The 25,860-nt window shown below is 47.8% G+C and overlaps 1 protein-coding gene across 2 annotated transcripts in view; it reads left to right on the top strand.

The window, feature by feature from the left end:
• Positions 1-7,306: 7,306 nt before the first annotated feature.
• mfsd10 (major facilitator superfamily domain containing 10) overlaps positions 7,307-25,860 on the top strand; it is a 61,492-nt gene continuing 42,938 nt past the window's right edge. The window contains exons 1-2 of one of the 2 annotated variants that reach the window (XM_060834632.1): positions 7,307-7,453; positions 24,711-24,916. In XM_060834632.1, the coding sequence (XP_060690615.1) occupies positions 24,728-24,916 (189 nt within the window). In that variant the 5' untranslated portion in view covers positions 7,307-7,453; positions 24,711-24,727. Of the gene's footprint in view, positions 7,454-24,053; positions 24,075-24,710; positions 24,917-25,860 lie in introns of those variants that run through there. The other variant, XM_060834641.1, reaches the window with a different exon arrangement.

Here is a 25,860-nt window from a genome sequence, read left to right as displayed (position 1 = left end):
TAATCCGGAAATAAATTATTTGAAGGAGAATAGAGGTGGTCTAATTAATAAGTTTGTGAACTATACAAAGATTGGGGGAGCTCTGGGTAGTGAGGAGTGCTACCGGAGGGGACAGTTATAAGTAGGCTGGACAGTTGTGCAGAGAAAAGACAGATGGGGTTTAATTGGGACAAAGTGACGCATTTTGGAAAGCCTAATGCAGGAAGGAAGTTCAGAGAAACGTCGATTATCTGGCATTTAATTATCCAAATTTCAATAATCCGGCAAGATCGCAAGTTCCCGATGCTTGGCTAACCTATGTTATGCGGCATTCAATTAACCAATCGAAATTCTCCCCACCCATGTCATTCAGATAATCAAGTAAATGACAGAACCCTGAGCAGCATCAATATACAGAAAGATATAGGCATGTAGGCCCACATTTCCTTGAAAGTGGCAACACAAGTGAGTAAGGTAGTCAAGAAGGTATCTGACATGCTTGCCTTCAGAGTCAGGGCATAGAGTATAAAAACTGGCAAGTCATTTGCAGGTCTATAAAACTTTGATTAGGCCTCATTTAGAATATTGCATACAGTTCTGGATGCCATACGACCAGAAGAATGTTGAGGATTTGGAGAGGAGACAGAAATGGTTTACCAGGACTTTGTCTGGTTGCAGGGTATTAGCTATGTGGAAAGATTGGACAAATTTTGTTTGTTTTCAGTTGAACATTGAAGGATGAGGGGAAACCTGATAGAAGTTTATAAATTATGAGAGACGTGGATAGTTGGCGATTTTTCCCAGGGTAGAAATGTCTATTACTTAGAGACATAAGTTTAAGGTAAAACGAGGAATGTTTAAAGGAGAGACAAGATTTTTACACAGAGGGTGGGAAGTTCCTGGAATAGGCTGCCAGAGGAGGTGGTAGAAGCAGGTGCAACGTTTAAGAGGCATCTTGACAGGGACATGAATAGCCAGTGAATAGAGGAATACAGATCAGGGCGAGGTAATAAGTTTTTAGTTTAGAAAGGCATCATGTGTTAATGAGCCTTGGTGGGCTGAAGGGCCTGTTCCTGTGTTGTATTGTTCTTTAAAATGTATTTTATTGACTGTAAGCTCTTTGAGGCCACCTTGATTAAATTCTACAGCAAGATAGCTACATCTGGATGGTGGTGGAGTGAGGTTCCTAAGCCAGATTCCGTCCACACTGTCGGTTTCTTTCCTTTTTTCTCTTTTCATGTTTTCGTTTCTTCGTCTTCTTTCATTTTTCTCTTTACATAACTCCAATCCTCGGATGGCGCCAGTGGTGAAGAGTTGAGCCAGCACAGATTTGAGGGACTCCCAGCCTTGAGGAAGCCCAGTGCAGACTCCCAGCTTTGAGGAAGCACAGCACGGACTCCCATCTCAAAGCCCAGTGCGGACTCCTAGCTTCAAGGTGAGCCCAGCGTGGACTCCTTGCTTTTTAGGACTGTAATGCTGAATTTTTACTTTTATTTTTTATTTTTCTAATTTCTATGTAAGATTTTGCACCAGGTATCTTTGTATCTAAGATGGTGCCAGAAATGGGGATAGTGTGTGTCTGAGTGGGATGCTCTTTGGAGGGTCAGTATGGATGCGATGGGCTGAATAGCCTGCTTCCACATTGTAGAGATTCTATGAAGCCAGCTTGCTTGTACAGGGGGAAGGTGAGATGATTTAAAGGAAAGCTTGATAGACGCATGATGGAAGACGATAATAAACTGTTTGGACAAAATGAAAAGGAGTGAAATAAAGTGCAGAAGAAACTCAACAGGTCTGGCACTATCCAGGACAAAATAACCCCTCGATGGGCACCTCATCTGCCATCTTCAACAGTCACTTCCTTCTCCACTGACACAGAATGGCAGCACCACCTACAAGATGCACTGCAGTAACCCTCCAAGGCCCCTTCGACAGCATGTGCCAAACCCAGGATCTCTAAGAGGACAAGGGTTGCAAGAGCATGGAAACACCACCAGTTGCAAGTACCCCCTGCAAGTGACACATATTTTAATTTGGGATTGTATTACCATTCCTTTGACCCATTGTCACTGGGTCAAAATGCTGAACTCCTTCCTGAACAGCACTGTGGATGTCTGTAAGTTAAACAGAATGCAGCTGTTCCAGTTTATCACCACCATCTTAAGGGCAATTAGGATGGATAATAATTCCTGGCCTAGCCAGTGACACCCACATCCCATGAATAAGTATAAAAAAAACTGCACAGAGAGGAAAAAAAAAAATTGAGTCCAGTGTGACTCCTCTTTGGGATGTGAGGAGGCCTAGAGCAGTCAGATCCAGTGACCTGTTCCCGTGCTGCTAATTCTGGGTAACTTGGTGACTCCCAGCCTCATGAGGGTTTTCCTTTTACTGAAAGGAAAATCAAAATGCACAGAAAGTGTATGAAAGAGTTTTAATTAAATCAACTGCATTCAGTGTAATCCCACACATTAGAGTCCTAGAGTTTTATAGCACAGAAAGAAGCCCTTCAACCCATCATATTCATGTCACCCCTCAGCCTCTAACGTTCCAAGGAAAAAAGCCCCAGCTTATTCAGTTAGAATTTTATGGGTTTCTGCGGAATCTCCCGCATTCTTCCGAACTCCATTGAATACAATCTTAACCAATTTAATTTCTCTTTATACAAGAGTTCTACCGTGTCGAGAATCAGTCTGAAAAACCTCCATTGCACTTCCACTAGAGTCAGAACATCCTTCCACAGGTTTCCTCCGGGTGCTCCAGTTTCCTCCCTCAGTCTAAAGATGTGCAGGTCAGATGAATTGGCCATGCTAAATTGCCCATAGTGTTAGGTGTGTTAGTCAGAGGGAAATGGGTCTGGGTGTGTTACTCTTCGGAGGGTCGGTGTGGACTGGTTGGGCTGAAAGGCCTGTTTCCAACACTCTAGGGAATCTAATCTAATCTAAAAAGAATTGCCTGATATTTATCAAGTCCTTATCTATTCCAGTGCCATCTTCCAGCATTTTGTCTGTAGCTTTGCATGTTATGACATTTCAAGTGTGCATCTAAATACTTTTTAAATGTTGTAAGGATTCCCACCTTTAACACCCTTGTAGTGAGTTTGGAATACCTCCCACCATCCGGGTGAAAGTTTCTTAAATCCTCGATAAACCACCTGTCGCTCATCTTAAAGCAATGCCCCTGATTATTGACCTCTCCACTATGAGGAAAGGTATCCATGCCTATATATGTACACAGATGCCCCTAAACTTTCTCTGCCTTGTCTTCATAGCTGAACCGCTCCAGGCTAGGCAAGATTCTGTCAATTTTGGTCTCCTTATCTGAGGAAGGATGTTCTGACTCTAGTGGGAGTGCAATGAAGGTTTTTCAGACTGATTCTTGACATGGTAGAACTCATTTTTTTTTTAGATTACTTACAGTGTGGAAACAGGCCCTTCGGCCCAACAAGTCCACACCGACCCGCCGAAGCGCAACCCACCCATACCCCTACATTACCCATTACCTAACACTACGGGCAATTTACCATGGCCAATTCACCTGACCCGCACATCTTTGGACTGTGGGAGGAAACCGGAGCACCCGGAGGAACCCCACGCAGACACGGGGAGAACGTGCAAACTCCACACGGTCAGTCGCCTGAGTCGGGAATTGAACCCGGGTCAAAGAGAAATTAAATTGATTAGAATTGTATTCACTGGAGTTCAGAAGAATGTGGGAGATCCCGCAGAAACCCATAAAATTCTAACTGAATAAGCTGGGGCTTTTTTCCTTGGAGCGTCAGAGGCTGAGAGGTGACATTTTATAAGTTTATAAATTCATCAGGAGCATGGATGGGGTGCATAGCCAAGGTCATTTTCCCAGAGTAGGGAAATCCAAAACTAGAGGGCATAGGTTTAAGGTGAGAGGGCTAAGCTTTTAAAAATGACTTAAAAGGCAACTTTTTCACACAGAGGGTGGTGCATGTATGGAATGAGCTGCCAGCGGAAACGGTGGAGGTGGGTACAACATTTCATACAGTCATAGAGAAATACAGCATGGAAACAGACCCTTCTGTCGAACTAGTCCATGCCGACCAGATATCCGAACCTAATCTCCCATTTGCCAGCACCTGGCCCGTATGCCTTTCAACCCATTAATATACCCATCCAGATGTCTTTTAAATGCTGCAATTGTACCAGCCTCCACCACTTCCTCTGGTAGCTCATTCCATACACGTACCACCCTCTATGTGAAAAATTGGCCCCTTAGGTCCCTGTTATATTTTTCCCCCTCACCCTAAACCCATGTCCTCTAGTTCCAGACTCCCCCATCCCAGGGAAAAGACTTTGTCTATTTATCCTATCCATGCCCCTCATGATATTATAACCCTCTATAAGGTCACCCCTCAGCCTTCAACGATCCAGGGAAAACAGCCTCAGCCTATTCAACCTCTCCCTATACCTCAAATCCTCCAACCCTGGCAACATCCCTGTAAAGGAGGAGGAGAAAGTGAGGACTGCAGATGCTGGAGATCAGAGTCGAGAGTGTGTTGCTGGAAATGCACAGCAGGTCAGGCAGCATCCGTGGGGCAGGAGAATTGATGTTTCGGGCATAAGCCCTTCATCTGATTCCTGATGAAGGGATTATGGCCGAAATATCGATTCGCCTGCTCCTGGGGTGCTGCCTGACCTGCTGTGCTTTTCCAGCAACACACTCTCCGTAACATCCTTGGAAATGTTTTCTGAACCCTTTCAAGTTTCACAACATCTTTTTGATAGGAAAGAGACCAGAATTGCATGTAATATTCCATGTAGCTGTAACATGAGCTCCCAACTCCTGTACTCAATGTTCTGACCAATAAAGGAAAGCATGCCAAACGCCTTCTTCACTATCCTATCTACCTGCGACTCCACTTTCAAGGAGCTATGAACCTGCACTCCAAGGTCTCTTTGTTCAGCAACACTCCCTCGGACTTTACCATTAAGTGTATAAGTCCTGCTCTGATTTGCTTTTCCAAAATGCAGCACCTCACATTTATCTAAATTAAACACCATCTGCCACTCCTCAAACCATTGGCCCATCTGATCAAGATCCCAGTGTACTCTGAGGTAGTCTTCTTCACTGTCCAATGCACCTTCAATTTTGGTGTCATCTGCAAACTTACTAACCATACCTCCTACGTTCACTTTCAAATAATTTATATAAATGATGAAAAGTAGTGGACCCAGCACCATTCCTTGTGATACTCCACTGGTCACAGGCCTCTAGTCTGAAAAACAACTCTCCACCACCACCCTCTGTCTTCTAACTTTGAGGCAGTTCTGTATCCAAATGGCTAGTTCTCCCTGTATTCCATGAGATCTAACCTTGCTAACTAGTCTCCCATGAGGAACCTTGTCAAACGCCTTACTGAAGTCCATGTAGATCAAATCCACTGCTTTGCCCTCACAAATCCTGTTTGTTACTTCTTCAAAAAACTCAATCAAGTTTGTGAGACATGATTTCCCACGCGCAAAGCCATGCTGACTATCCCTAATCAGTCCTTGCCTTTCCAAATACATGTACATCCTGTCCCTCAGGATTCCCTCCAACAACTTGCCCACAACCGATGTCAGACTCACCGGTCTATAGTTCCCTGGCTTTTCCTTGTCACCTTTCTTAAATAGTTAGCCAACCTCCAGTCTTCTGGCACTCACCTGTGACTATCAATGATACAAATATCTCAGCAAGGGACCAAGCAATCACTTCCCTAGCTTCACACAGAGTTCTCAGGTACACTGTACAGGTCCTGAGGATTTATCCACTTTTATGTGTTTCAAGCATCCAACACCACCACCTCTGTAAAATGGACAATTTTCAAGATGTCACCATCTATTTTCCTACATTCTATATCTTCCATGTCTTTCTCCACAGTACTTGTTTAGTATCTCCCCCATCTCCTGTGGCTCGACACATAGGCCAAAGGCATCTGGGTGGATATATGAATAGGAAGGGTTTGGAGGGATATGGGCCAAATGCTGGCAAATGGGAATAGGTTTATTTCGGATATCTGGCCGGCATGGATGAGTTGAACTGAAGGGTCTGTTTCCATGCTGTACAAATCTATGACTAGACAGGTTAAATGCAAGATGAATGTTCCTGATGACTGGACAGTCCAGAAGCAGGGGTCGCAGTCTGAGGATACAGGGAAGGCCATTTGGGACTGAGATGAGGAGAAATTCCTTCACCCAGACAGTGGGGAGCCTGTGGAATTCTCTGTTACAGAAAGTGGTTGAAACCAACTCATTGAATGTTTTCGAGAAGGAGTTAGATATTGGTTCCAAGGGGCTAAAGGGATCAGAAGGTCTGCGTGGGTTTCCTCCGGGTGCTCCGGTTTCCTCCCACAGTCCAAAGATGTGCAGGTCAGGTGAATTGGCCGTGCTAAATTGCCCGTAGTGTTAGGTGAAGGGGTAAATGTAGGGGTGGGTTGCGCTTTGGCAGGTCAGTGTGGACTTGTTGGGCTGGAGGGCCTGTTTCCACACTGTAAGTAATTAAATAATGGGCGGCACGGTGGCACAGTGGTGCTGCCTCACAGCGCCAGAGACCCGGGTTCAGTTCCCGCCTCAGGCGACTGACTGTGTGGAGTTTGCACATTCTCCCCGTGCCTGTGTGGGTTTCCTCCGGGTGCTGTGGTTTCCTCCCACAGTCCAAAGATGTGCGGGTCAGGTGAGTTGGATTTCGCTGCACTTTGGATGCTGCCTGAACTGCTGCGCTCTTCCAGCACCACTAATCCAGAATTGGCCATGCTAAATTGCCCGTAGTGTTAGGTAAGGGGTAAATGTAGGGGTATGGGTGGGTTGCGCTTCGGCGGGTCGGTGTGGACTTGTTGGGCCGAAGGGCCTGTTTCCACACTGTAAGTAATCTAATCTAAAGAAGGTCTGAGGTGAAAGCAGGAACAGGGCTGAGTTGGATGATCATATTGAATGGAGAGCAGGTTTGAAAGGCCCAATAGCCGACTGTTCATATGTGCTATCTTTCTATAAGTTTGCTTTGCCTCTCTCATATAATTATCACATCCTGTCTCGAGTGTAGCAACTAGGAAAGCACAGAGTGCTCTAGGTTTAGCCTGACTAACGTTTTAGCATAGTGTACCCAGTCGAGTTACATTTTTGCAAAATTACTCCCAAATCTGTATTCAATCCAAAATCTGTCTTTTCCAAACAAAGAGCTATAATAAAAAAAACAGTGCATTGAGATTTTTCAAACACACTCCATCTGGTTGGGAACGCGCAGAGCAGTCAAACGCATGCGTTCAGAGTATTCTGTGCAGCTAGGGTGAAATTTGACACTGCTTCCTCATTTCCTCTTCAGATTCCAGGGCAGAGAAAATAAAACCATCGGAAAACAAACTCAATTCGACTGGGAGCCAGAGACCAAGCGAGCGAGCCAGGAGTTTGCAGCTGGAGGGTCGAGGGCAGGAGCTTCGCCCAGTCCCCCGGGGAGGGAAAGCAGAGAACAGGTAGAGACAGCGGGGCAGCCGCATCCCCCAGGCTCCAGCCGCACAGCAGCTCCCGGGGACAGCTCCCCAGTCTGTGGGGCTCCAGCAGGCTCCTGTCTGCAGGGATGCAGCAGGTTCCCCGTCTGTGGGGTTCCAGCAGGCTCCCTGTGAGCAGGAATCCATCAGGTTCCCAGTCTATGGGGTTCCAGCAGGTTCCCTGTCTGTGGGACTCCAGCAGGCTCCTGTCTGCAGGGATGCAGCAGGTTCCCAGTCTGTGAGGTTCCAGCAGGTTCCCTGTGAGCAGGAATCCAGCAGGTTTCCTCGTCTGTGGGATTCCAGCAGGCTCCTGTCTGCAGGGATGCAGCAGGTTCCCAGTCTGTAGGACTCCAGCAGGCTCCTGTCTGCAGGGATGCAGCAGATTTCCAGTCTGTGGGGTTCCAGCAGGCTCCTGTCTGCAGGGATGCAGTAGATTCCCAGTCTGTGGGGTTCCAGCAGGCTCCCTATGAGCAGGAATCCAGCAGGTTCCCAGTTTGTAGGGCTCGGGCAGGAATCCAGTAGGTACCCAGTCTATGGGGCTCCAGCAGGCTCCTGTCTGCAGGGATGCAGCAGGTTCCCAGTCTGTGGAGTTCCAGCAGGCTCCCAATGAGCAGGAATCCAGCAGGTTCCCAGCCTGTGAGGCTCCAGCAGGTTCCCTATGAGCAGGAATCCAGCAGATTCCCAGTTTGTAGGGCTCCAGCAGATCCCTATGAGCAGGAATCCAGCAGAGTCCCAGCCTGTGGGGCTCCAGCAGGCTCCCTATGAGCAGGAATCCAGCAGGTTCCCAGTCTGTGGGGCTCTACCAGGTTCCTGTGAGCAGGACTCAAGCAGCTCCAAGTCAGCTCTTTATCCTGCCTTTCATCAGAAACATCTCTATTTCTTTGTAGAATCTGTTGATTATTCTGCCTACACTGCACTCTGGAGCAGTGAGTCCCATAGATTCACTACCCTCCCGAGAGAAATAATTTCTCCTAATCTCAGTTTTGAACCTACCTCCTCTCACTCTATGTAAAAAATGAGGTCTGCAGATGCTGGAGATCACAGCTGCAAATGTGTTGCTGGTCAAAGCACAGCAGGCCAGGCAGCATCTCAGGAATAGAGAATTCGACGTTTCGAGCATAAGCCCTTCATCAGGAATAAGAGAGAGAGAGCCAAGCAGGCTGAGATAAAAGGTAGGGAGGAGGGACTAGGGGGAGGGGCGATGGAGGTGGGATAGGTGGAAGGAGGTCAAGGTGAGGGTGATAGGCCGGAGTGGGGTGGGGGCGGAGAGGTCAGGAAGAGGATTGCAGGTTAGGAGGGCGGTGCTGAGTTGAGGGAACCGACTGAGACAAGGTGGGGGGAGGGGAAATGAGGAAGCTGGAGAAATCTGAATTCATACCTTGTGGTTGGAGGGTTCCCAGGCGGAAGATGAGGCGCTCCTCCTCCAGCCGTCGTGTAGTTGTGTTCTGCCGGTGGAGGAGTCCAAGGACCTGCATGTCCTCGGTGGAGTGGGAGGGAGAGTTAAAGTGTTGAGCCACGGGGTGATTGGGTTGGTTGGTTCGGGCGGCCCAGAGGTGTTCTCTGAAGCGTTCCGCAAGTAAGCGGCCTGTCTCACCAATATAGAGGAGGCCACATCGGATGCAGCGGATGCAATAGATGATGTGTGTGGAGGTACAGGTGAACTTGTGGCGGATATGGAAGGATCCCTTGGGGCCTTGGAGGGAAGTGAGTGTGGAGGTGTGGGCGCAAGTTTTACATTTCCTGCGGTTGCAGGGGAAGGTGCCGGGGGTGGAGGTTGGGTTGGTGGGGGGTGTGGATCTGACAAGGGAGTCACGAAGGGAGTGGTCCTTGCGGAACGCTGATAGGGGAGGGGAGGGAAATATATCCTTGGTGGTGGGGTCCGTTTGGAGGTGGCGGAAATGGCGGCGGATAATACGTTGTATGCGCAGGTTGGTGGGGTGGTAGGTGAGAACCAGTGGGGTTCTGTCTTGGTGGCGGTTGGAGGAGCGGGGCTCAAGGGCGGAGGAGCGGGAAGTGGAGGAGATGCGGTGGAGGGCATCGTCGATCACGTCTGGGGGGAATCTGCGGTCCTTGAAGAAGGAGGCCATCTGGGTTGTGCGGTGTTGGAATTGGTCCTCCTGGGAGCAGATGCGGCGGAGACGAAGGAATTGGGAATATGGGATGGCGTTTTTACAGGGGGCAGGGTGGGAGGAGGTGTAGTCCAGGTAGCTGTGGGAGTCAGTCGGTTTATAATAGATGTCTGTGTTGAGTCGGTCGCCCGAGATAGAAATGGAAAGGTCTAGGAAGGGGAGGGAGGAGTCTGAGACAGTCCAGGTGAATTTCAGGTCGGGATGGAAGGTGTTAGTAAAGTTGATGAACTGTTCAACCTCCTCGTGGGAGCACGAGGCAGCGCCGATACAGTCATCGATGTAGCGGAGGAAAAGGTGGGGGGTGGTGCCAGTGTAGTTGCGGAAGATGGACTGTTCCACATATCCTACAAAGAGGCAGGCATAGCTGGGGCCCATGCGGGTGCCCATGGCAACTCCTTTAGTTTGGAGGAAGTGGGAGGATTGAAAAGAGAAGTTATTCAGGGTGAGGACCAGTTCAGTCAGTCGAAGGAGGGTGTCAGTGGAAGGGTACTGGTTAGTGCGGCGGGAAAGGAAGAAGCGGAGGGCTTTGAGTCCTTCGTGATGGGGGATGGAGGTGTACAGGGACTGGATGTCCATAGTGAAAATAAGGCGTTGGGGACCGGGGAAGCGAAAATCCTGGAGGAGGTGGAGGGCGTGGGTGGTGTCCCGAACGTAGGTGGGGAGTTCTTGGACTAAAGGGGACAGGACCGTGTCGAGGTATTGGGAGATGAGTTCGGTGGGGCAGGAGCAGGCTGAGACAATGGGTCGGCCGGGGCAGGCAGGTTTGTGGATTTTGGGCAGGAGGTAGAAACGGGCGGTGCGGGGTTGTGGGACTATGAGGTTGGAGGCGGTGGATGGGAGATCCCCTGAGGTGATGAGGTCCTGGATGGTCTGGGAGATGATGGTTTGGTGGTGGGAGGTGGGGTCGTGGTCAAGGGGGCGATAAGAGGAGGCGTCCGCGAGCTGGCGTTTGGCTTCAGCGGTGTACAGGTCAGTGCGCCAAACTACCACCGCGCCTCCCTTGTCTGCGGGTTTGATGGTGAGGTTGGGATTGGAGCGGAGGGAGTGGAGGGCTGCACGTTCTGAGGGTGAGAGGTTGGAGTGGGTGAGAGGGGTGGACAGGTTGAGTCGGTTGATGTCACGGCGGCAGTTGGCTATAAAGAGGTCGAGGGCGGGTAGGAGGCCTGCACGGGGTGTCCAGGTGGATGGGGTGTGTTGGAGGCGGGAGAAGGGGTCGTCAGAGGGTGGGCGGGAGTCTTGGTTGTGAAAGTAGGCACGGAGGCGAAGGCGGCGGAAGAATTGTTCAATATCTCGCCGCGTGTTGAACTCATTAATCCGAGGGCGTAGGGGAACGAAGGTGAGGCCCCTGCTGAGGACTGATCTTTCATCCTCAGAGAGGGGGAGATCTGCTCCAGCTTCCTCATTTCCCCTCCCCCCACCTTGTCTCAGTCGGTTCCCTCAACTCAGCACCGCCCTCCTAACCTGCAATCCTCTTCCTGACCTCTCCGCCCCCACCCCACTCCGGCCTATCACCCTCACCTTGACCTCCTTCCACCTATCCCACCTCCATCGCCCCTCCCCCTAGTCCCTCCTCCCTACCTTTTATCTCAGCCGGCTTGGCTCTCTCTCTCTTATTCCTGATGAAGGGCTTATGCTCGAAACGTCGAATTCTCTATTCCTCTCACTCTATATCAATGCCCCTTGTTCGAGATGGTCCTGCATGGGGGAACAGGGTTACTGGGAGAAAGTGGGAACTGGCTATTGAGTTGGATGATCAACCATGATCAAAGTGAACAACAGAGTAGGTTTAAGGGGCCAAATGGCCTACTCAAGTTCTTATCTTTCTATGTTTCTGTGTTAGTTGGATGAACATAACCTGGGTGACGTGATACATATGGAGCTAGAAGTAAACCTGTTCTGCCATACTCTGTGTTTCAGTTCTGACGTTTGACAATCTGGCTGTGTTACTTGGTGCCAGTGACTTGGGTTTAATGGCATCATATAGTTCTTACAGTTCCTCCATCTTCCTTTTGCTGACACCATCCCTTGCGGTTCATGCTGTCTCTTCACTTGACCTGGACTCTCTCCCTAATTGCTGGTGAAATACTGGTGGGTCAACTCGCTTCCTCAGTTGTAAAGTTCTATGACATCCCTTTATCTACAAGGCTCAGTATTTTTTCAAACTAATACAATATGTTGGTAGAGCATGCAAATTAGCAGGAGTAGGTAATTGAGCCCCTTCAAGTCTGTTCCCCCATTTAATAAGATCATGGCCGATCTGATTGTCACCTCTAATCCACATTTCCTGCCCACCCACGATGACCTTTCACCCCCATACATATCAATAATCTCTACTGCTGCCTTAATTATTCAGAGTCTGTTTCTGCTATCGTCTGAGGAAGAGAATTCCAAAGACTTGCTACCCTCAGAAAAAAAAATTCCCCTCACATCTAAATGGGCAACCCCTTATTTTAAACAAATTCTTTTTTTTTAAAAGCTACTCTCATTGTCCATTGCTATAAAGGGTGGAGGAGTGCTCTCATTGTGTTCCAAACCCTGCATTCTTGGGTGGAGAGAAATCACTCAATCATTGACACAAACCAGTGCCAGACAATTATGGCCTCATTAGGAGAGCATTAAATGCATAATGTGTGAGTGCTGTTGTGGTACTGTGTCTTACTACTAGGCCAAGAGCTCGGGTTCAAGTCCGACCTGCCCTGAGCCTGTGTTGAATTATATCTAAGCAGGCTGATTAGAAATATATTTTCTTTTTAATGCATTGTGCCGAAGGATACCATTGAGTCACCATACCTATGCCACCTCTCTTTCAGGCCCATGCTGTTAACCCCTGTCACACTGCCCTACTTCTTCAAATATTTATCTCTCTTAAAGCTGTGAATAGATTCTGTTTGTTTCCTTTCCTTGAAGCACACCCCATATCCTAAGGCTCTCTATTCAAAACTTTTCTCCCTTTTGAGGTGCTGGTGACAATCTTAAATTAATGCCCAATTGCCCCTACTCATCATCATTTAAAAGATTGTGATAAATCTGTCAAAGGTTTGAACTTTTCCATCAATTTTCACCTAACCACCTTCTACTCCACTGGGGAGAAAAAAAATACAGTTGCTCCAGTCTCTCCTCATAACTAAAATTCATCTCCGTGGGTATCATCTGAGTCATTCCCTTTCTCAGCCATTCCTTGGCCTTGACATTTTTCCAAAGGTGAGGCAGCCTAAACTGGAGACTACAGTCTCACTGTAGCACAACCAGTCATCTGTACAAAGTTAGCATTAACACTCTGCATTTGTGCCCCATGCCTGTCAGATAAAACTTAGCATTGCATTAAACCCTTTATACTTTACAGCCTTTAACAATTTCTCCTCCCAGAAAAATTGGTTTTGATGGCAACCAAAATAAAGATTCCCAAATTTCACAGGGCAGGGAATGTTGTGAGTGTCCTGGGTGGGAGAGGAGAGGAGCGGGGTGGATAGTCTTGGTGAGAGGGTTGAGGAGGAATGATTTGTCATAAACCTGAGACATTTCACATCCTCGGATATCAGAGACAGTACGCCATGGCGTGATGTCGAAGTATGAGCAACTGTGCCATGTGGAGAATTGATTAATTCATAGCTGGTTAACCATTACGTAGAAGTTATTTTGCATCTGGGGAGCATAATTAAAAAAAGAGCCTGGGAACATAGGAACAGAACAGAGGCCATTCAGTCCCTCCGGCACGTTCCAATTGGAACAAGTATTTTAACTCAAAATACCTGGCTTGCCCAACAAAGACTCTTTATTCTCAGTGTTAAATGTTTGATTGACCCTGCAGCATCCACTGCTTCCTAGGGGAGAATAAAGGGCTTATGCCCGAAACGTTGATTCTCCTGTTCCTTGGATGCTGCCTGACCTGCTGCGCTTTTCCAGCAACACATTTTCAGCTCTGATCTCCAGATTCTGCAGACCTCACTTTCCCCCGAGAATATTTCATGCGTCTACTATAAAGAACTGAGCTCCCTGACATCTCCCCGATTTACTTCCCAGCTTTAATTTATTATGATTATACAGAAAACATTTTATTAACCAGCACCCAAATATTCCAGATAATCAAGTGGTCCATATAATTAGTGTAAAATCACACACCAAGTAATAGAAACGTAATGCAGGAGATATACACCTCACTATTATACTTTATTTACAGCAAAAACAATAATGCAACCTCGGCTGGGCAAAAAACTTAACAGTAGAGAGCCGAAATGTGAGATTTTGAAAAGCAAATCATAGCAGGACTTATACACTTAACAGTAAGGTCTTGGGGAGTGTTGCTGAACAAAGAGACCTTGGAGTACAGGTTCATAGCTCCTTGAAAGTAGAGTCGCAGGTAGATAGGATAGTGAAGATGGCATTCCTTTATTAGTCTGAGTATTGAGTACAGGAGTTGGGAGGTCATGTTGCAGCAGTAGAGGATATTGGTGAGGTCACTTTTGGAATATTGCATGCAGTTCTGGTCTCCTTCCTATCGGAAGGATGTGAAACCTGAAAGGGTTCAGAAAAGACTTCCCAGGATGTTGCCAGGGCTGGAGGATTTGAGCTATAGGGAGAGGCTGAACAGGCTGAGGCTGTTTTCCCTGGAGTATTGGAGGCTGAGGGCTGACCTTATAGAGGTTTATAGAATCATGAAGGGCATGGATAAGATAAATAGCCAAGGTCTTTTCCTTGAAGTAGGGGAGTCCAGAATTAAAGGGCATAGATTTAAGGTGAGAAGGAAAAGATATAAAAGGGATCTAAGAGGCAACTTTTTCACGCAGAGGGTGGTACGCGTATGGAATGAGCTGCCAGAGGAAATGGTGGAAGCTGGTACAACTGCAGCATTTAACAGGAATCTGGATGGGTCTATGAATAGGAAGGGTTTAGAGGGATATGGGCCAAGTGCTGGCAAATGGGACTAGACTAGGTTAGGATATTTGGCCGGCATGGATGAGTTGGACTGAAGGGTCTGTTTCCGTGCTGTACATCTCTATGACTCTATGACTATTCGGAGATCGTTATATTTGAGGAGAAATTAAGTCAAAATTGAATCAATTGTTGATATTTTGTGTGGCCATTTGATTGAACACTTACATAAAGGTAAACAAATTAAAATTCTCTAGTAGTTGCACAGAATAATACAGCAACCTTCATAGTATTTGAGGTGTATAACTTCTGCCGGTTTATTGAGAGTGCCAATTCATAAGATGCTGGTGAAAACAAAATTTAGTACATATTTATTCCAACAACATACCCCTCCAACCCCCCCACCACTGAACCTCCACCACCACAACCAATCTGACTCACGCAGCACTCTGGACAAAAATTTACCTCGCATATATATAGCACCTTTCATAACCTTAAGCTGCCCCAGAACACCTTCACTGTTACAAACGTACATACAGTGGTACAGTCACTATTGTTCTAGGAAATGTGTCAGCCATTTTGTTGACAGCAAGATCTCACAAAAAGCCTTGAGATAATGACCTGTTTTCATTGACGTTGGGTGAGGGATCATTATTGGTAAATGATCACTTATAGATCAATGGGTGTAGTGGAGGCATGTCCATTGCAGGATTCAATAGGGAGTCAGACTGTTATCTGAAAAGGAGGAATGTGCAGGGTTACAAGGAGAAAGTGGGAGAATGGAACCAAGTGAATTGCCCATCTGGAGACCCAGCACAGACACGATGGGCTGAACAGCCACTTTCCACATTGCATCGATCCTGTGTAAATCTTTTACGTCCACCTCAGAGAGCAGACATGGCCTTGGTTTCATGTGTCACTTAAAAGCCAGTCCCTGTCACAGTGCAGTCTAGCTTTAAAACGATAAGACTATAAAAAATACAAACGGGCTAGGCCATTCAGCCCCTTGAGCCTGCTGTACCATTCTGCTGATCCATCATTCCTCACTGCCACTTTTCTGCATTTTCCCTGTAAGTCTTGATTCTTCTGCTGATCAAAAATCTATCTCAACCTTAAATATACATAAAAGCTCTCCCCCCTGGTTCTCTTTGGCAAGAAGTTCCAGGAGACTCTCCACACTCTGAGAGAAGAAAGTCCTCCTCATTTCAATCTCAAATAGGTGTCCCTTTATTCTGATAAAAAATGAGGTCTGCAGATGCTGGAGATCACAGCTGCAAATGTGTTGCTGGTCAAAGCACAGCAGGCCAGGCAGCATCTCAGGAATAGAGAATTCGACGTTTCGAGCATAAGCCCTTCATCAGGAATAAGAGAGAGAGAGCCAAGCAGGCTAAGATAAAAGGTAGGGAGGAGGGACTAGGGGGAGGGGCGATGGAGGTGGGATAGGTGGAAGGAGGTCAAGGTGAGGGTGATTCTGTGCAGAGGAGATGACCTGGGGGGTGCAGTGAGAGATTTTATCTTAGCCTGCTTGGCTCTCTCTCTGTTATTCCTGATGAAGGGCTTATGCTCGAAACGTCGAATTCTCTATTCCTGAGATGCTGCCTGGCCTGCTGTGCTTTGACCAGCAACACATTTGCAGTCCCTTTATTCTGAGACTGTGCCCTCTGGCCCTAGACTCTCCCATGAGGGGAAGCATCCTCTCAACATTTACCCTGTCAAGCTCCTTAAGAACCTGATGTGTTTCAATGAAATCGCCTCTCATTCTTCTAAACCCCAGTGAGTAGAGTCCAAACTTGTTTAATCTTTTTGTGATTAATCCCTCCCCCTCTGGGCATCGTTGCAGGGAACTGTCTCTGAACAGGTTTAATTGGAAGCACACTAGCTTTCGGAGCGACGCTCCTTCATCAGGTGATTGTGGAGGGCTCGATCGTAACACAGAATTTATAGCAAAAATTTGCAGTGTGATGTAACTGAAATTATACATTGAAAAATTGGTTGTCTGTTAAATCTTTCATCTGTTAGAATACAGTTTCACTTCTTTCATGTGTAAATCACAAAACTCTGTTTTTTTAAAGTTGCATTCTCGGGTTAGCTGTTAACAATGGTGATAGCTAGACAATATGTTGAAGGTGTTAGCCTTGTGTGTTCTCTGTCTATGACCTGATGTTTAGATTGATTCTAATCTAATAAGTGAGATAACAGAGTATAACATAAATTCATGCAGTTTTTGAGCTCAGAGTTCTACATGAATGTATGCAGTTTTTGAGCAAAGTGTAATGTAGCTCTGCAAGTACAAATTCACCCCACACAATATATGTGTGCATGTGGGTCTTTGTCTGTCTGTGTGTGTGTGTGGCTGTCTGGGGTGGGGGTTGTGTGTGTGTGTGTGTAGTGCATAAAAATGTTGGCATATTGGGGTGCAGAGTGTCTTAAGTCTGGGAGGGGGTGCGTGTGGGAGTGTGTGTGTCTATAAGGGTGTGTGTGGGTGTCTGTGTATGTGTCTGTGTGTACCTGTGTCCGTGTGTGTGTAGGAATATCTGTGTGTGTGTGTAGTGCAGTGGTGATCACCTGTAATGTGACATGAACCCAAGGTCCCGGTTGAGGCCCTCCCTATGAGTACCGAACTTAGCTATCAGTCTCTGCTCGGCCACTTTCCTCTGCTGCCTGTCCCAAAGTCCACCTTGGAGGATGGTCACCCAAAGGTCCGAGGCTGAATGTCCTGGACCACTGAAGTGTTCCCCAACTGGGAGGGAACCCTCCTGACTGTTGATTGTTGTGCGGTGCCCATTCATCCGTTGTCGTAGCCTTCACTCGGTTTCCCCAATGTACCATGCCTCCGGGCATCCTTGCCTGCGATGCATAAGATAGACAACGTTGGCTGAGTCACATGAGTACCTGCCATGTACAAGGTGGGAGGTGTTCCCACGCGTAATAGTGGTATCTATGTACACACTCTGACACGTCTTGCAGCGTCCACCGTGACAGGGTTGTATGGAGTTGTCCTGAGAGCTGGGCAGCTTGCTACGAACAATGATCTGTTTGAGGTTTGGCGGTTGTTTAAAGGCAAGTAGTGGAGGTGTGGGGAAGGTCTTGGTGAGGTGTTCATCCTCATTGATAATGTGTTGCAGGTCACAAAGAACATGGCGTAATTTTTCAGCCCCTGGGAAGTACTGAACAACGAAGGGTATCCTGTCGGTTGCAGCACGTGTCTGTCTCCTGAGGAGATCATTACAGTTCCTTGCTGTGGCATGTCGGAACCGGCAGTTGATGAGTTGAGCATCGTACCCTGTTCTTGATGGTGGGATGAAACTTGTTAATGTCACTGTGTAGTTTTATCATGGGTCCAGAGGAAGAAAATGTCATCAATGTATCTGATGTACAATGTTGGTTGAAGATCCTGCATAGAGAAGAAATCTTGTTTGAACCTGTGCATAAAAATGTTGGCATATTGGGGTGCAACTTTGGTCCCCATGGCTGTTCCGTGTGTCTGGATGAAGAACTGGTTGTCAAAGGTGAAGACGTTGTGATCGAGGATAAAGTGGATGAGTTGTAGGATAGTGTTTGGAGATTGGCAGTTGTTGGTGTTGAGTACTGAGGCTGTTGCTGCGATGCCGTCATTGTGGGGGATGCTGGTGTAGAGTGCGGAAACATCCATTGTGACGAGGAATATTCCCAGTTCGACTGGTGCTGAGTTTCTGTAAGAAATCCGTAGTGTCACGACAGAAGCTGGAGATCCCCTGTACAATAGGTTTCAAGATGCCTTCCACATAGCCAGAGAGATTCTCACATTGGGTCCCATTGCCTGACACGATGGGACGTCCCGGTGTGTTGGCTTTGTGTACCTTTGGAAGGCAGTAGGAGTTTAATTTAGATAAGTGTGAGGTGATGCATTTTGGGAAAGCAAATCTTAGCAGGATTTATACATTTAATGGTAAGGTTCTAGGGAGTGTTGCTGAAAAAAGAGACCTTGGAGTGCAGGTTCGTAGCTCCTTGAAAGTAGAGTCACAGGTAGATAGGATAGTGAAGAAGGCGTTTGGTATACTTTCCTTTATTGGTCAGAGTATTGAGTACAGGAGTTGGGAGGTCATGTTGCGGCTGTACAGGACATTGGTTAGGCCACTGTTGGAATATTGTGTGCAATTCTGGTCTCCTTCCTATTGAAAAGATGTTGTGAAACTTGAAAGAGTTCAAAAAAGATTTAACATAGAACATAGAAAAATACAGCGCAGTACAGGCCCTTCGGCCCTCGATGTTGCACCGACCAAATCCTACCTAACCTACACTAGCCCAATAACCTCCATATGCCTATCCAATGCCCGCTTAAATGACCATAAAGAGGGAGAGTTCACCACTGCTACTGGCAGGGCATTCCATGAACTCACGACTCGCTGAGTAAAGAATCTACCCCTAACATCTGTCCTATACCTACCACCCCTTAATTTAAAGCTGTGTCCCCTAGTAACAGCTGACTCCATTAGCGGTAAAAGGTTCTCAGTGTCTACCCTATCTAAACCCCTAATCATCTTATACACCTCTATCAAATCTCCCCTAAACCTTCTTTTCTCCAATGAGAACAGGCCCAAGTGCCTCAGCCTTTCCTCATACGATCTTCCTACCATGCCAGGCAACATCCTGGTAAACCTCCTCTGCACTCGTTCCAATGCCTCCACATCCTTCCTATAGTATGGCGACCAAAACTGCACACAATACTCCAGATGAGGCCGCACCAGAGTCTTATACAACTGCAACATGACCTCAGGACTCCGGAACTCAATTCCTCTACCAATAAAGCCCAGTACACCATATGCCTTCCTCACAGCACTATTTACCTGGGTGGCAACTTTCAGAGATCTGTGTACATGGACACCAAGATCCCTCTGCTCATCCACACTACCAAGTAGCCTACCATTAGCCCAGTAATCCATCCAAGGATATTGCCAGGATTGGAGTATTTGAGCTATAGGGAGAGATCGAATAGGCTAGGGCTGTTTTCCCTGGAGCGTCGGAGGCTGAGGTGTGACCTATAGAGGTTGATAAAATCATGAGGGACATGGATAGGATAAATCGACAAAGTATTTTCCCTGGGGTGGAGGAGTCCAGAAATAGAGGGCATTGTTTAATTAAATAGCTTCAGCTGGATACCGAGGAGAAAGTGAGGGTTGCAGATGCTGGAGATCAGAGTTGAGAGTTTGGTGCTGGAAAAGCACAGCATGTCAGACAGCATGTAAGGAGCAGGAGAATTGATGTTTCGGGCATAAGTTTAGGGTGAGAAGGGAAAGATATAAAAGACACCTCAGAGCCAACTTTTTCACTCAGAGGATGGTATGTATATGGAATGAGCTGCCAAAGGAAATGGTGGAGGCTGGTGCAGTTGCAACATTTAAAAGACATCTAGATGGGTATATGAATAGGAAGGGATAAGAGGGATATGGGCCAAGTACTGGCAGGTGAGACTAGATTGGGTTGGGATATCTGGTCGGTGTGGACAAGTTGGACTGAAGAGTCTGTTTCCATGCTGTACTTCTCTAGGACTCTGTGACTCTAAGTCATCTACACGAGAAGTACGTGGGATGAGGGCGTGTAGGGAACTCTACGCGCCCTCATCCCACGTATTTCTCGTGTAGGTACACAAACCCAACACACTGGGACGTTCCATCATGTCGGGCAATGGGACCCTATGTATGAGTCTCTCTGGCTATGTGGAAGGCATCTTGAAACCTATTGTACAGGGAATCTCTAGCTACTGTCGCGACACTACGGATTTCTTACAGAAACTCAGCACCCACGGACCAGTCGAACCGGGTACATTCCTCGTCACAATGGACGTTGCCGCACTCTATACCAGCATCCCCCACAAGCATGGCATCACGACAACAGCCTCAGTACTCAACGCCAAAAACTGCCAGTCTCCAAACACTATCCTACAACTCATCCACTTTATCCTCGATCACAATGTCTTCACCTTTGACAACCAGTTCTTCATCCAGACACACGGAACAGCCATGGGGACCAAATTTGCACCCCAATATGCCAACATTTTTATGCACAGGTTCAAACAAGATTTCTTCTCTATGCAGGACCTCCAACCAACATTGTACACCGGGTACATTGATGACATTTTCTTCCTCTGGACCCATGGCGAGGAGTCACTGATAAAACTACACGGTGTCATCAACAAGTTTCATCCCACCATCAAACTCACCATGGACTACTCTCGACTATCTGTCTCATTCTTGGACACATGCGTCTCCATCAAGGACGGACACCTCAGCACCACACTCGACCGCAAACCCACAGACAACCTCACAATGCTACACTTCTCCAGCTTCCACCCAAAACATATTAAAACAGCCATCCCCTATGGACAAGCCCTACGCATACACTGGATCTGCTCAGATGAGGAGGAACGTGATGGACACCTGGAAGAACTCAGGGATGCCCTCTCAAGAACGGGGTATGATGCTCAACTCATCGACCGCCAGTTCCGACGTGCCACAGCAAGGAACCGTAATGACCTCCTCAGGAGACAGACATGTGCTGCAACCGACAGGGTACCCTTCATTGTTCAGTACTTCTCAGGGGCTGAAAAATTACGCCATGTTCTTTGTGACCTGCAACACATTATCAATGAGGATGAGCACCTGACCAAGACCTTCCCCACACCTCCACTACTTGCCTTTAAACAACCGCCAACCTCAAACAGATCATTGTTTGTAGCAAACTGCCCGGCTCTCAGGACAACTCCATACAACCCTGTCATGGTGGACGCTGCAAGAGATGTCAGAGTGTGGACATAGATACCACTATTACGCGTATGAACACCTCCCACCTTGTACATGGCAGGTACTCATGTGACTCAGCCAACGTTGTCTATCTTATGCGTCGCAGGCAAGGATGTCCGGAGGCATGGTACATTGGGGAAACCGAGCAAAGGCTACGACAACAGATAAATGGGCACCGCACAACAATCAACAGACAGGAGGGTTCCCTCCCAGGACATTCAGCCTCGGACCTTCGGGTGACCATCCTCCAAGGTGGACTTTGGGACAGGCAGCAGAGGAAAGTGGCTGAGCAGAGACTGATAGCTAAGTTCGGTACTCATAGGGAGAGCCTCACCTGGGACCTTGTGTTCATGTCACATTACAGTAAAAAGTGAGGTCTGCAGATGCTGGAGATCAGAGCTGAAAATGTGTTGCTGGTTAAAGTGTAGCAAGTCAGGCAGCATCCAAGGAACAGGAAATTCGACGTTTCGGGCAAAAGCCCTTCATCAGGAATGAGGAAAGTGTGTCCAGCAGGCTAAGATGAAAGGTGGGGAGGGGCGATGGAGTTGTGATAGGTGGAAGGAGGTCAAGCTGAGGGTGATAGGCCGGAGTGGGGTGGGGGCGGAGAGGTCAGGAAGAAAATTGCAGGTTAGGAGGGCGGTGCTGAGTTCGAGGAAATTGACTGAGACAAGGTGGGGGGAGGGGAAATGAGGAAACTGGAGAAATCTGAGTTCATCCCTTGTGGTTGGAGGGTTCCCAGGCGGAAGATGAGGCACTCTTCCTCCAACCGTCGTGTTGTTATGTTCTGGCGATGGAGGAGTCCAAAGACCTGCATGTCCTTGGTGGAGTGGGAGGGAGAGTTAAAATGTTGAGCCACGGGGTGGTTGGGTTGGTTGGTCCGGGCGTCCCAGAGGTGTTCCCTGAAGCGTTCCGCAAGTAGGCGGCCCGTCTCCCCAATATAGAGGAGGCCACATCGGGTGCAGCAGATGCAATAGATGATGTGTGTGGAGGTGCAGGTGGTCCCACAGCCCAGTGGCCTCCTTCTTCAAAGACCGCAGATTCCCCCCAGACGTGATCGACGATGCCCTCCACCGCATCTCCTCCACTTCCCGCTCCTCCGCCCTTGAGCCCTGCCCCCCCAACCGCCACCAGACAGAACCCCACTGGTTCTCACCTACCACCCCACCAACCTCCGTATACAGCGTATCATCTGCCGTCATTTCCGCCACCTCCAAACGGACCCCACCACCAGGGATATATTTCCCTCCCCTCCCCTATCAGCGTTCCGCAAAGACCACTCCCTTCGTGACTCCCTCATCAGGTCCACACCCCCCACCAACCCAACCTCCACTCCCGGCACCTTCCCCTGCAACCGCAGGAAATGTAAAACTTGCGCCCACACCTCCACACTCACTTCCCTCCAAGGCCCCAAGGGATCCTTCCATATCCGCCACAAGTTCACCTGTACCTCCACACACATCATCTATTGCATCCGCTGCACCCGATGTGGCCTCCTCTATATTGGGGAGACAGGCCGCTTACTTGCGGAACGTTTCAGGGAACACCTCTGGGCCGCCCGGACCAACCAACCCAACCACCCCGTGGCTCAACACTTTAACTCTCCCTCCCACTCCACCGAGGACATGCAGGTCCTTGGACTCCTCCATCACCAGAACATAACAACACGACGGTTGGAGGAAGAGCGCCTCATCTTCCGCCTGGGAACCCTCCAACCACAAGGGATGAACTCAGATTTCTCCAGTTTCCTCATTTCCCCTCCCCCCACCTTGTCTCAGTCGATTCCCTCGAACTCAGCACCGCCCTCCTAATCTGCAATTTTCTTCCTAACCTCTCCGCCCCCACCCCACTCCGGCCTATCACCCTCAGCTTGACCTCCCTCCACCTATCACATCTCCATCGCCCCTCCCCCAAGTCCCTCCTCCTTACCTTTTAGCCTGCTGGACACACTTTCCTCATTCCTGATGAAGGGCTTTTGCCTGAAACGTCGAATTTCCTGTTCCTTGGATGCTGCTTTAACCAGCAACACATTTTCTGTTCATGTCATATTACAGGTGATCACCATTGCAGTACACACACACACAGATATTCCTACACACACACACTCTCACATACACATGGACACAGGTACACACAGACGCGCACATAGACACCTACCCACACCCTTATAGACACCCACCCTCACACATGCACCCCCTCACAGATTTAAGACACTCTGTACCCACACACACACTTTCTCACACTCACAACCCCTACCCCAGACAGACACACACATACAGACAGACAAAGACCCACATGCACACATATATTTTGTGGGGTGAATTTGTACTTGCAGAGTTACATTGCACTTCATTCAAAAACTGCATACATTCATGTACAAATCGCCTGATGAAGGAGCGTCGCTCCGAAAGCTAGTGCTTCCAATTAAACCTGTTGGACTATAACCTGGTGTTGTGTGATTTTTAACTTTGTCCACCCAGTCCAACACCGACATCTCCAAATCATGTCTCTGAATTGAAAGACTATCCATCCATAGGTTAATGATGTGATAATGAGGTGCTTAAGTTTAAGTTCAGCTGAGTCATTTGTTGCGCCAGTAGTTTGAATTTGTAATGTGTGAAAGTGTTGTCAAATTCTTATTGGGTGTTGCAGAAGGAAGTAGTAGATAGTGAGGACTGCAGATACTGGAGAGTCAGAGTAGATAGAGTGTGGCGTCGGAAAAAGCAGGTCAGGCAGCATCTGAGGAGCAGAAGAAGTGACGTTTCAGTCAGGAGCCTTCATCAGGACTGGGAAGGCTGAGAAATAAGTATTGGGGGTGGAAGTAGGGGAATGGTAGGTGGGATGGCGATAGGTGGGTGCAGGTAGAAGGTGATTGTACCAGGTTGATGGGGAGGGTGGAGCGGATAGATTAGTAGGAAGATGGACAGGTAGGTCAGGTCAAGAGGGCGGTGCCAAGTCAGAGGGTCGGATCTGGGATGGCGTGGGGTGTGGGGAGATTGGAAACTTGTGAATTCAATGTTGAGGCCATGTGGTCGTATGCTCCCTAGGTGGAAGATGAGGTGTTCCTCCTCCAGTTTGCGGGTGGCTTTGTTTAGGCCGTGGAGGCGGCCCAGGATGGACATGTCATCGGGAGAGGGGAAGGGGGAGTTGAAGTGGATGGCCACTGGAAGGTGGGATTGGTTGGTGCGTATGTACCAGAGATGGTCCCTGAGCTGTTCAGTGAGTTTACGCTCAGTCTGTCCGATATAGAAGAGACCACATCAAGAGCACTGGATGCAGTAAATGAGGTTCGAGGATATGCAAATACATCTCTGCCGGATTTGGCAGAAGGAATTCAATACACAATGACTCAGTAGTTTAGGTCTATTTCCCTCCTCCCTTTTAGACCCTGAGGGAAGGTGAAATTAGAAACAGCCAGGAGTGGGGGAGAGAGAAAAAGAAATAATTATGCTTCTTGCTTCCTTTTAGACAGACTGTTGTGAACCATGGAGAGAAGAGAACAGCGCAGCAGTGGTCAAGAAAGTAATGAGGCCAAGACTGAAGCCAGCAGCCATGATGGGTCCTCGCACATCATCACGATTGTTTTCTTGATGCTTCTCATTGATCTGCTTGGGTTTACTCTCATCTTACCGCTGCTGCCTTCCATACTGGAATATTATGGAAAGACTGATCACGTGAGTGCAAGTGAGATTTAGCTCAGTATGCTATACTTTATGGTGAAGAGAAATTTCCTGACATTTTAATTTCTATAATCTGCATGTTTCTGGTGAGTGGGCAGTATATTGCCATTGACTACAGGATGTGTTATCAGTAAAGAGATAAATTGTGAGTTGTACAGAAGAATTCAGCATAATCGGCATAGACATTATGTGTTAAAATTGTATTTATAAATTGAGGGGATGAGTACAAAAGCATAGATATCATGCAAAAATTCTATGCTAGGCCTCAGCTCGAGTGTTATATTCAATTCCAAGAATTATGTTTTAGGAAGAATATTGCAGCTTTGGAAAAGGTGCAGAAGAAACTCACTTGAATGGGACCAGCTTTGAGGGACTTTAGTTTTGTGGAAGGAATGAAGAAGCTGGGTGTGTCCTCCTTAGTCGAGAGACAGGTTAAGGAGCAATTTAATAGAAATGTTCTTCCTAAGAGCTGGCATAGACATGATGGGCTGAATCATAGAATCCTTACAGTATGGAAGCAGGCCAGTTGGCCCATCGAGTTCACTCTGACCTTCCAAACAGTATTGCACCAGACCCACCTCCCATACCCTATCCCTGTAATCCTGCATTACCCACGGCTAATCCACTTAGCCTGCACATCCCTGGACACTATGGGGCAATTTAACACGGCCAATCCACCTAACATGCACATCTTTGGTCTTTGGAAGGAAACCGGAGCACCTGGAGGAAACCCATGCAGACCTGGGGAGAATGTGCAAACTACATACAGACTGTTACCCGAGGCTGGAATCAAACCTGGGTCCCTAGCACTGTGAGGCAGCAGTGCTAACCACTGAGCCAACGTGCCGCCCTCGTCATGTACAGTCAGATTCTAATGATTTGATTTGGGACCTTTGAAGTGAAGATATTAGATTAGATTAGATTAGATTAGACTTACA

The sequence above is a fragment of the Hemiscyllium ocellatum genome, chromosome 2, assembly GCF_020745735.1.
Source record: "Hemiscyllium ocellatum isolate sHemOce1 chromosome 2, sHemOce1.pat.X.cur, whole genome shotgun sequence".
Lineage (NCBI taxonomy): Eukaryota > Metazoa > Chordata > Chondrichthyes > Orectolobiformes > Hemiscylliidae > Hemiscyllium > Hemiscyllium ocellatum.
Note: the sequence above shows the minus strand (reverse complement) of the source record. Positions and strands in the feature narration are given on the sequence as shown.